The following is a 12,650-nucleotide window of genomic DNA, read 5'->3' as shown; positions in this document are numbered from 1 at the left end:
ATTAATACATAAATTCTATTTCCAATTTTCAATAGGAAATTAAATCATTGTTATTGTTTGGTGATACTTTATTGTTATGCTATTTGGCAGCTGGATTTGAAAATTTTCTTCGCATTTTCTACTTTTTGTAATTTAATTTTGTTTTGATCCTCAGTCAATGCATATTTGCGGTTCTCAGTGTGTATTTGCTTATTAATCGGAGTTTTAATGATAAAACATTCGTATTCTTTTCAGTTTTGAAATGTATTGATTGTTCCATAGTGTGCAACAAAGGAGCAGGCCTGAACAACACCATCTCTAAAACTGCACAGGGCTAGTTAAGGGACGTAGTCAAGGGGTGCAAACTTACGTGTCTGTGAATACGGCATGAAAGTGGATGCCAAGCATTGTACTTAACAGATATGTTGATTAAAGGAAAATAATGATTTGGGCAGGCAATGCATACAAATTTCACAATTATTGGAATGGAATCAAAAGTTTGATTCATTATATTAAAGTTTTTTCCTCTTGATATGAATTTCAAGATCATTTAACCATTTGGTTTTCGTTTCAAAAGTTTCTGGTTACGGATTTTCGGACCAGATTTGATTTTGAAATTCCTTTCTTTCTTTAATTCCTAAATTTACGAAATTCAAGAAAGGCTATAAACACATTAACATTAACACACGGAAAAAATATAACCTTGATGATGCTGGAGCTTTCCCTTTCCATTATTGTCCTGTGAGACTTCAAATAATTTGTTTAAAAAGCCAACGGCTTAAGAGATCCCAAGGAAGACTTGGTTATTTAGGCTACCGATAATTTTATCGAAGCGGACTCATGGATGGTTATAATTCAAATCACTCGTTAAATATTCTAGTACTGTTTAAAATGAACGTTGGTACTATAACCAGAGAGACTCGACACTGAAAGATAAGTTTTTAACAGTTAAGATTTTTTTTCATACAGAACTTCATACAATTCAAAGAATGCTGTTGGTGATTCAAGATTTGTCTTCGAAAGTCATGATTGTTATAAATCTGATTGAGATTTGAATCACTTACTGAGCATGTCGGGAGCGAGGTGTAAAGAGCAAATTCTCGGGCCTATAAAAGCTGAAGTTTCGAGGCAAGCTGCAAGTTAAAACCTTGAAATATTTTACACTGAGATAAAAAAGAGAAGTCAGAGAGTATATAAATTAATTAGAGTGTGCGAAACATAATTTGCCGTAAGGATCTAATTAGTCATTACGCTACTAGTTGGTTCAATGTGGAAGGGAAATTCTTTGTTTAAATCAACAATGCGAATTAGATTAGCGATGATGATGAAAAAACGACTCACATATTTGCTTTTCCCGTAGATATGAATAGAGCAGTTTTTTGATGTTTTTGAATACGTTTCAATTAATTTCTAATATTTTTCATTCATCATCCAAAAAAGGATTTGGAATTTAACCGTGACATTTGAAGAGTCTAAAGTGTAATTTAGTATAATTTAAGGAAATGTTTATTCAGAAATAAATTAGCGCTATTAAGCAAAGTGTGGAAAAACCCAATTTTTCTACAAGCAGTATAAGAATATTTATTTGATGGCATGAAGAAAAAATTTGGAATTGAAGGGATTAAAATGAAAGCTGTAAATGTCCGATAAATAAATGGAGAATGCTGTACGGGTATTTCCCGCAAAAATATTAACCATTAATTTTTGATTCTTTATTATATCTTAAATAGTTTACGGATTTGTCGAGATTTATTATAACTTGACTTCCAAGAAATAGAATTCCTCTTTACTGTTATCTTAACCTTGTTACTGTTACTTAGCTTTATCTTTCTAATCTAAAGAAAAGCTTGACTATAGAGCAAAACCTAGAACAATGAAGAATAGCATCAGTGCTAGAAAAAAAATACATTAGAGAAAAACCGGAGAGATCCGAAAAGGGAAAAATCAATATTAAATATTGAAGAAAAGATACCTGAAAGCGATGTGCTAATGTTCGAGGCAAATACACCTAAATGAGTTCTTAAAACCATAAAATGAATTATCGAATACTTTTAATGATCATTAATCTGTAACATTGGTTTTGGTTAATTGATTGCGTCTACATTAACCATCACTTACAAGTAATAGTCATAAGTTTTTGCACTAAACAATATAAATGCAAGTAACAATTTTGATAATGATTATCATAATAATGGCCACAGTAAAGAAACATTTCATATGTTAGAAATTCAAGCTTTACTTTTTGAACTGATATTGAAGTAACATTTCTTTGGAATAAGAAGTATGAGAAAACTTTTCATATCAACTGCAAACGGATGAAATAATATAACTTCCTAAAACAATAAATTGAATTCTTCTATATCTCATTCTGAGTTTGATTACTTCCATCTGTCTAAATTACATCCATCCTAATTCAAGCGCAAACTAATTGTTGACTTTTTCAATGTCGCTGAAGATCTTGAAACTTATGTTTGATCAGTGATAATGTTTCCAGGCTTTCCAGACTGTGGACAACTAGGGCTATAGTATTTGTGTGACACTTTCTATTCATTCCTACCAGTTACCCATACTACTTGTTTTTATATTGTGGAGCAATTTGCGCAATTATCCACCGTTCGCAATTTATTGACTCATTTTCCAAACAGTATTCTTTGAGGGAAAAAATAATTCGCTACGAATTGATTATTTCTCACACATAAGGCAGTAAGTATCCATTTCTTTCCGACAAATAATAATTGTGCGCAAAGAACCACGACTATGAACCTTTTCCGGATAGAACAAAGTCCCTCCGTCCTCAAAATGTCCTTTGAAATATTTCATTATGAAGGACTCATTCAGAATCTTCATACTTTTTAATGTCTTTTCTAGGGTTTTTTAATCATTCAAAAAAAAATTATTAATTATGCCAAACTTCAACAAATTTAGCAGAAAATCGGAACTTATTGCCATACTGATTGAACAATAGAAAATACATTTTAAAAGGATGTCAAAGTTATTCTTACATTCATCAAAAAGAGGAAGTAAGGAATAAAACTTATTAAGTTTAACGAAGAAATTTCCAATCCATCAAGGAACATTTGTGGGCAGTTTTTTCTTGTAAAATGATTGCTGTTAGAAATTTTGTTTATTAATATTTCAGAATGTAGCTTCAAATGACATCTATGTATCATCTCTAAATTTGATCATTATCCGTAACGACAACCTTTCCACATTTTGTCAACACCGCTTCATTTGTGTTTAAGGAACACCTCCTTAGCAACCAAATTCAAATGGCCAATCTATCAGTGATTCGTTGACCGGTTTCCATGGAGAATAAAAAGGTTCTCCGTACAATATCGCTTGTGGGAATCTATTCTCATGCTTATTTTGAACTAAAAACAGTGCTTCGTTATTGATTTTAAAACTGTGTTTAACATTTCAGAATCATTTAATACCAGAAAATTTAAACTATCAGATTATTAGGCCTTTGGAAGCTAAAATCTCGAATCATGACTTCGGGAGACCTAGAGGAAGGTAAAAGATAATTTAAAACTAGCAAAGACTACGTAAGTCAAATTATCGGTGGTTAAACCGGTTGGTGGATTAATCAAAAGGGCCTCGAAAACTGAGATTTTAGACTTGTTCTTTCTTCCAGGAAAAGAAATAGAATGACGCAGATGCTGTTCTGTGTCTGTCAAAATCATATCTCAGTGGTTCACTCCTCTTTCAAAACATTTCATTCCTATAAAGAAAATGCTAGTTTTCAACACAAATTTACATTGCTACTTATCCTAGAGTAAGGTCAATTCATTTTGTGTTTTCCATCTTACTTGCTAGCATTTTCAACTTTTTCCCTCCCTTCTGCAATGACCTCTTCTTCCCGCTTCTCCATAGACCGGATTAATTATGGGAAATCCTTTCTTAGACCATTTTTCTTTGGTTTTTGTATTTGAGTCGTTTTCGGAATCAGAGACTCTAAGTTTTATCAAATTTAATTTGTAAGTATAATCCATCTTTTTTTCCGATGTCATAAAATATAATATTGGCATTTTGTTCATATTTTAGAAAAAAAAAATTATTCGAAGGTTTTATTACAAAATTTCTGAGTTATAGAACAATTCAAAATCTCCCATTAGTCTCATTATGGATTTGTAGAAATCACATCAATAGTTTTAGGTATCATTCTAAATTCAAATTCATTTTAAATGAGCATGTAAGCAAATTTCTCGTACTTCTATGTTTAGGTAAACGTACGATATGCTTCAGTTATGCAATAATGCTCAAGAAGAGCAAGAGAAAGAAGAATGGTTTTGGAAGGAACCACTTGGAGCATGGATCAAGTTAGTGTTATAATTAGCTATTATGAGTGGTTAATTTTGCAATAAGACCTGTTCAATTTCTTTTTTTACTTTTGAAATTTCACCTTTAAGTTTTACCAAAGTTAGTTTGTGGAAATTATAAAAGTTAATTTTGTGATTACCGGAAATAATTGCCGGTTAAAACAAAATCTTTCCTTCTAAAAATTTTTGCCTTATAGAATCATTCAAAATCATTTGTTGAAAAATTTCCGATAACAAACTTCAAATATGAGAGTAAATGATACTTAAATTGGAACATTTTTAAAATAAGAAAAAAAAATGGAGCATTTTTTAAATTGGAACAATCGTTTTAGAGATTGTATTATTGGATCGGATGCGTTACTTCCTGAAGCAGCATGGCGAACGGAAACATATCGCGGACGTGCTCTACGATTTCCGGAGCTCTGCGACGGTTTCGTTTTCAGTCTTCTCTTCGTTTTCGTGTTAGCTTTACAACTTGTTTTTTTTTTTTTTTTTTAACTAATCCTCTTTGATTTGTTATATTTGCAAAGGAATATTGCTAAGAATTTTGAATTTTGTGGGAGACAATTATCACATTGTCCACTTTCCCGTTTGGAGTAGTGTCCACTCCCTCACTTAACATTGATTTCTTCGAGGTTTTCTTGAGTTGGAAGCCCTTCTGTTGCAAATACACACTTGACCTCACTTATTTGGTACCTACTGAAAATAACCGCAATAAAATTAACAGCCGAAAGACTTCTTGACATGCTTTGAATAGTTATTGCAATTACCCTTTCAAAAGCCATTAACTATCTATTAAACGAAAATTTTTAATTTTAAATGACTTCATTTCGTATTTCGGTGTGCTCTGGGGAAGGTATGACAGATTTTTGAGATGGGAAGACAATCAACAGATTTGTGGCCTATAAAAAAAAAGACAAAAAAATAAATTTAAATGAAAGATATCCAAATTTAAATAAATGAAAGGTAACGACGTTGCAGGGTGCCAGACACATTAAATTTAATAATAATGCGTGATGGCGAAAATTTGCTCTCAGATACAACAACCAGCTTGAAAAGACTTTCAATATTGCTAGAAAATATTCGGAAGTTTTATCGAGTAAGTCCTCTAAGCAAGCATCTAGGCAGAAATTTAAATTTAAATTTCAACAACAAGTTACTTCTTGTTCTTCAGCACTACTTCAATCTTCCATCTCCGGATTTATTAAACTGTAAATAATGGATATCAGTATTCCAAATCCATCCAGAACAATCAGTCTGACGGGGAATTAGAAGTTAGATAAACAATCAAAAAGAGAAAATTTTTCATAACTACCTTTAAAATACATAACTTCCCTTGTTTGTCAACGAAAGTAACCGTCGTATCTAAAATTTACCCACTAGTAATAGAACATGATCAGTGAAGCGTTACAAAGTTTCTAATTAACTAATTAATTAACATTATGGGAATAGATACAACTTCAGAATTAATCTTGATTTATTCGGATCATATGTAATTGTTTGTTTACTCAACCAACTTATTTTTACGTTGTCTGCATTTAAGGAGTTATAAAGTTTGTGTTTATCTGCCGGAAGATCTGAAGATTGATTTACAAAAAGAGCAGTGAAGATGATGTGAATGATAACGACTACTTATCATTCTTCTTTTATATCCTATGGGTCCTTTCTATACATTATCATTTATAGAAGCATAATTCTCCAACAATTATATGAAGGAAATTGAGAGAATTTGACATTTCCGAAGATTTTCCAAAGTTATTCCAACTTTTCAACTTTCTACTTCTATTCAAAATTAGCTCTTCTGAAAAAAATTGAAAGAGCAGTTTCTTTTTCACAAAAATTAGTAAAATGATTCTGTAAATTGGTCTATAAAGAAGAAAGAATTGAATTATTTTATAACGAAATCTATTTTTGTTACTAACTTTATTGAGACTTTTTTAAGAAATTTGTTTACAACACTTTTATCCTGAATCTTTCAAAATATATACTTCAATTATAACCAGTTTTTTTTCTCAATTATTATGAATTCTTATGAGTCATGTTGCAGTGATTCCAGTTTTTTATTATACTGGAATGATGCACTCGGCCGGTTGATTCATGAAAATATTATTAGTTTTAGCGCGGAGAAAAAAAGGAAATGTGAAAATGAAAAAAGGATATTTTAAAAGTTTATTTTATTCACTTTATTTATAATTGCATGTTTCCCATTTCTCCATTTGATAGAAAATGAATACATATCAAATGAAGAAGATATGATCAGACAGAAGACATGTCTCGGGATTAATCATTTCTGCAACATTTCCTTTTAACTATCACGTTAAGACAAAAACGTGATAAGTCTCAACGTCATAAAACGTCGATTATTTCTGTTGACTGATTTGTCATCGCTATGGCCAAAATTCAATACTATGCTCTTTTCAATAATATCAGTGATATTTTTAAATGAATTCATTAATTAACCAACGTCTAAATATTTATATTATTCTGCAGGGGAAACTAAATTTTTCCCGCAAAAAAAACACAAATTAAAACACAAAATGCGAATCTCAGTAAAATATCCACCAAGAAAATACGAAAAGAGGATAATTTCTGCTCAAACTTAATATTTTTATGGTCAGCGAGTGTTCCATCAATAATCAGTGCCTCTTCTAATGCAAAACGATTGAAGTATGACAAATGACAATAGTAATATTTATTTAGTACAATTATAAATAGTCCTTCTTTCTCTCTTTTTATTTCGATGGATGTTAGTAAACAATGAAACAACATAAGTAAGACAACTGATGTATATGCATTTCCAACCTAAATTAAAACGTCCTTATTGCGTTCAACTTTTACCCAGAATCTTAAGTCTTGGAGCATTTACGAGTTTCACATTTACATATGCTATAAATTTAATCTTCAAAATCTCAGATTCCTAGTTCCCTATTCATCTCAAAATCAATAAGCTATTTTATAGATGGGAAACTTATCCGGGTCACAACATTTACCTTCCTGTTAGATCCGAAGTTAGTTCCTAGACATTCGCCAGCTATTATGCATAAAAGGTTCCGAATTCCTAGTTACCTCATATGAATGTATCCCAAGAAAAATGTCTAAAATCATTAGTCTTTTCAAATTTTAGAGTGAAATTTACTTTGAGAATCGCTCCATAATGATAATCGTATTGACCTTTTGCAAACAATTTACGACTGCAAAATCACCAGCTTCAATTTACACCAGTTAGTTTAATTTTATCTCTTATCTATTTCCCTTCCAGTAATTGATAATGCTTAACTGATTCCATTCACTTATTCAACATAACTAAGAAATTTGTAGAAAATTTTATAGACATAAAGCACTTTAATCTGAAATAGGTGATCACTCTAAAAGTTTACTTATGGTAAATTTGTATGAATACGGCAAGCCTAATTTGAATAAAAGGTTAATATTTCATCAACAATGGAATGTCTATGGTACTGCGAAGGGCTGCACTTACCTAACGATCTTCTTCTTTCCCTAGCACCCTTAATGGATTGTTGTTGTCATACACGACACGGGAACTAACAAGGATGGCCTTGCAGTTTGACCGATTTCACACTACCCTATTCATGGTCATGCCATTTCCAAAATAATTCTACCGAAAAGTTTGATATATAAATATTCACACCTACTTTATTATTTTAATCTGTCCAGTTGCTATTCGAATTAATATTGTTTGTTTAATTACTGGTCAGGAATTTCGTAATTTAACTTCACCCTTTAATATTTCCACACAATTAGCATCATTTTGATGAAGCAAGAATAAAGTTATTTCATACTTTTATGGTTAGTTAACCCATTAAAAATTGTGGTTGTTGTACAGGAAACAGTGAAAAATCAATTAATGGTACCAAAAAAAAATGTTAGTACTGTTAATTAAGTTAATACTAAAACACCCACAAATAAACAAATTGATCTCATTATTTGTTCCTTTTGCTTCATTTATATAATTATGACTATATCATTGCAGTTCCGTTCCTTTCTTCAACTGTCATCTGATTAGATTACATGAATGAGACAAATCATTTCATAATTCATAACGAAAACTTTTGTTTATGCAGAAGTCCTAAGCATTGTGCTGGTGTCAAGCAAGACTTGCATATCTAATAAAATGAGGTGTGAATAAATTGGATATAACTGCCAGTGGTAGCATTCCAACGAACTTCAAGTCAAATATTACAATGGAGACCTTTAGTTAGCTATTTTAAAAAAATATTTCATAGAGTCTTACTCTCCTTAGAAAATAAAAAGTAACCTAGGTCAATAAATGCCCAAAGGATCTAAATACATCATTTACCACTATCGTTGTTTCTTTTTCATTAAGCTAGAATTAATGAATTATTTATACTAAATATTAACTCAAAAGAACTTAAGTTTCATTATGCACTTCAAACACATTTGCAAACTTCCGACAACCAATCAATTCTAAAATGGATTTCTCGAGAATTTCACTGATATAAACTGCTCAAATTTACAGCTAAAAATTAATAGAACAAACATTGTTACATTTGATATCGTTGAAATGATAATATTTCAAGTATTGGAATAACAATCCAAGTAAAATAATGCGAACATGGAGGGCATAGGTTAAATTCTACGAGTAACTTTCGTTGTAAGCAGTTCAATGGCAGTTTGAAATGTTTAGAATGAAGAAGGACAAATTAAAAACCGTCATCCATTAAGAACAATTTGGGTGGTACAGAAAATGAATTAGATTAAAAAAAAAAAAGAAAAAAACATAACATTACAATTCCTTTACAATCGAATGAATGGTACCATTATAAATTTTGTTATACATTGCAGAAGCAATTAAACAAATTGATTGTGATGCCGCTACCGGATCTGCTGACCATCGTACGGAACCCGTATCCCGGTTCGTTTCTTTTTCTCCTCTTCTTACTTAATGCTTCATTATTGTGCTCCTTTGTTTTTTTCCCTAATGATATGATCATTCATCAGGACTGTTACGACGTTTAGTACCGGTATTTCATGATTATATATCATAATTTCCCGAAAAAAGTTATGGTATCACTTGTCATTCCTCTCTGTGCTCATAGTATCAATTATTCCGCTTAGTTATTTTCCTCTAATTATATGATTAGTTTCGAAAGAACTGAAGAATTTAATTTTCTTTTTTTCTTGAAACTCTCCCCTATAGTACCTTAATTGCTATGCTATTTCGATTTGATAATCAGTTAATTCGTAATGTGACAATCTCTTAATATTCGTCATAACAAGTAAAGCTGCGTTAGGTTCTTTTGTCATAAATCATTCATCTTCAGTTGTAAAATATCAACCTTACAAGCCCCCCATGTACATGATTCACGCATGTGTAATCTTGATAACAAAGGTATTTTCTTTTTAAGGATACGATTATTGTAAATATAGTATTAAATAATGTCAAAATTTTATAAAAATTAAGTTTTTGCTTATTGCAATCAAAAATTTTAATTTCAAGCTTAAATTAAGCTATCACTAATCTTAATGAGAGCGGTAAATTTCAAACACAGCTGCATATATTTCCTCGCAAGTATTGCAGTATATATGGAATGATATATAAGCGGTGCTTTGGTAGATGAAAAAGTTATTTTAACTGTTAAAGTGTACGTAATAAAGAATTGGAGATAAAGTACCTTTTGAAAGCGAAGGAGGGAAAAAGAGAGAAAGTTCAACCGTTGTAAATGCTCATCTTTTAAAATTTGCTTCTTTCATTCGCATTATTACATATTTTATCACCATATGAATGTTTGGTATTAGGTCTAATAACCGATCGTTGTTGAACAGTTGTTGAAACAATTGCGCAGAGGTGAAAAAGAAATCTTATGTGGGATGATGATATCCGATATGTGACACTGAAATATATTCCGATATCGGACTATACCTATCCAATAAATCATTGCAAATATTCTGATCTTTTATAACCAAGCTTGCTATTTAAGGGATTGTAAAACAGAAGGAACAGTAATGAGACATGTAGGAGTTATGTGCTTAAATTTGCTCCCTTTTTCAAGTAATTTCTAAAAAGTCAAACTCCATGCTTTGCAGTCTCATGGGATCAAAAGTGATAGTTTCCATCCAGAGAGAATCAACGAATTTCGTTTAAACTAATTAGAAGATCTGCCCACTATAAAGAAGGAACATATCAAGCAGTTTTCCAGGGGAAGCAGCTGCTTAAGCTTTATTCGTCGTTAATTTCGTTGGGCAATTGGGTTTTTCTTAGTAAGTGCTTTCTTCTGCTTGACAAGTTTTAGCGGAAATAAGTAATATTCGTTTGGTGATAGTCTGTGATATCTTAATGCATTGAAAAAATCGGGAGGAAGGCAATAATGTCGTGACCCTGGCGAATTGAAAAAGTTCACCGTACAAAGCACCTAACCTTCCTTTCATCTATTGTTTGGCTTCATTTGCATATACTGGAGTGGGATCAGTTATTCGGTTGCCGCCTGCAGCTTACCTCTATATTTACTCGGATATAGTTTGCTTTTTCAAGGTCACCTGTCATATCACTTTCTCATTAGATTTTGCTTCCTTGGATGACCACCTTCGAGTAATAATATGTATTAATTATTTGCTTATTTAAGATTGCTTATTTATTTAAAAAGATTGCTTATTTAATTATTCATTTATTAAAATTATTTATTAAAACTTATTTAATTACTTATTTATTAAAAAGATTGCTCATTTAATTTCCAGGCGAAGATCTCAAAATCTCTTTGCATCATTCCTTTAAACCATCTAACAAATTATGGATTGTTGTCTTAATTTAACTACGATAATTCTTTTTAGAAATCAAATGTTTGTTTATGCATATTTTTCTTATGTGATTGAAAGCAAACATCTACAAAGATATCAATAATTTCTGAGCATGTTTACTCATTGAAAGTGTTCACGAATGGACATTTGCCAAATTATCAATTCATTTATTTGGTTATATATTTTTTATCAAATTGCTTGCTCATATGGATGTATCTACGCTTCATAGATACATACATATCATATGATATGATCATCACTTTGATAATCCTATTTTAACATTTCTGAAGTTTGTGAATTTATTTGGCCAACAGATATAAACAATGTGAACCATAAATTTGTTTAGCATTTATACACACTTCGATCATCTTCTTGTCTCTTTTGTTACACTCCGTCATCGCCTTCCTTCCTCATTTTCGTTCATAAATATGGTATGTTAATGCAACACGCAAATATATTCAACCATTTCGAAGAGTGTATGACATCAACTCTTCCTTAACCCTATTTCACAGGCCACGACAATTGTGATAAACAAAATTCATTCATTTTTTTATCATATCGGTCTCAACTATCCTTCTCTTCAAGAGGCTAATGAAATCTTTGGCATACACTTCCTTACCTTCTTTTACTGTTTTGTTTTTATACAAATAAGAGTTGAACTTTCCTGTCGTCTTTATTCTGCGTTGGCGACAATCAGTCTGTGTTATAAATTGTTTCTTTTCTGAAATTTTTTGCATTTTCAATTCGTATAATAACAATAAATTTCATTTTCTCTAAGATTATTGTAATTCAGTTTTGTAAATAGATAAATGAACTTTTGAGGAATTACAGGGTTATGAAGACCGACTAGAAGAATTAAAGAAATATCGTCCGATTGTATATAGGAATTTTGTAGTAAAGATATCGAATTGTATCGTGATGAGATGCAAAGAGGAGTAGAGACGGAGAGGGTAAATGGACTTGTTGTCCACCACTGATCTCAAACATCGTTGTCGCCTGTAATCATATCACCGCGTCATATTTAAATCATGCATTAGTTTCTATATTTAATTATTACTTTCATTCAAAGTATCGCTAGATTCTTCACTACTTCATTTCCTCCTGTTCTTTCTGTCCACTTCATTATGGTCACATTTATTCAATAATTTTCACAACTCCACTGACAATTTCAACTCCATTACATCCGAGCTTACACCTTATGTTATAGTTGCCGATATACGTCGAAGGACTTGGCCAGTTAGTTCATTGCAACTTTCAACGTTTCATTCTTCTTCATATAAACGCTAAAAGATTTCTCGTTCATTAACCATGGCATTTGTTTGACATGAAATGAGTAGACCGTTTAAATTTTGTTTCATGCACTCATAAAATTTGAACTTACTAATTTTCTTGTTTTTCATACCATTCTGAAGAAGAAACAATAAGTTTCCATTGAACCATAGCTCAATAATGACCAAAATGATAGCTTAAAATTATTTAAGCAACAATGTCATCTTTTCATTGACACTTGGCAAAGTGAAGATACGAGGCATCGTTTGGTAGAAATAATATGAGTGATAAGTTTCAACATCCCATAAG

General features: G+C 31.2%; 1 protein-coding gene across 1 annotated transcript; it reads left to right on the top strand.

Annotated features, from left to right (window-relative positions):
- Positions 1 to 4,197: 4,197 nt before the first annotated feature.
- Positions 4,198 to 5,517, top strand: LOAG_00028 (hypothetical protein; the record flags this gene model as incomplete). The annotated part of the gene is made up of 4 exons (XM_003135569.2): positions 4,198 to 4,298; positions 4,631 to 4,759; positions 5,280 to 5,397; positions 5,473 to 5,517. Exons 1-4 carry the CDS (start codon positions 4,216 to 4,218, stop codon positions 5,515 to 5,517), a joined length of 375 nt encoding a protein of 124 aa, XP_003135617.1. The 5' UTR covers positions 4,198 to 4,215.
- Between the last annotated feature and the right edge of the window lie 7,133 nt (positions 5,518 to 12,650).

Source organism: Loa loa, assembly GCF_000183805.2.
Source record: "Loa loa unplaced genomic scaffold supercont3.1, whole genome shotgun sequence".
NCBI lineage: Eukaryota > Metazoa > Nematoda > Chromadorea > Rhabditida > Onchocercidae > Loa > Loa loa.
The sequence above is the reverse complement of the archived record's forward strand: the minus strand, read 5'-3'. Positions and strand labels throughout refer to the sequence as shown.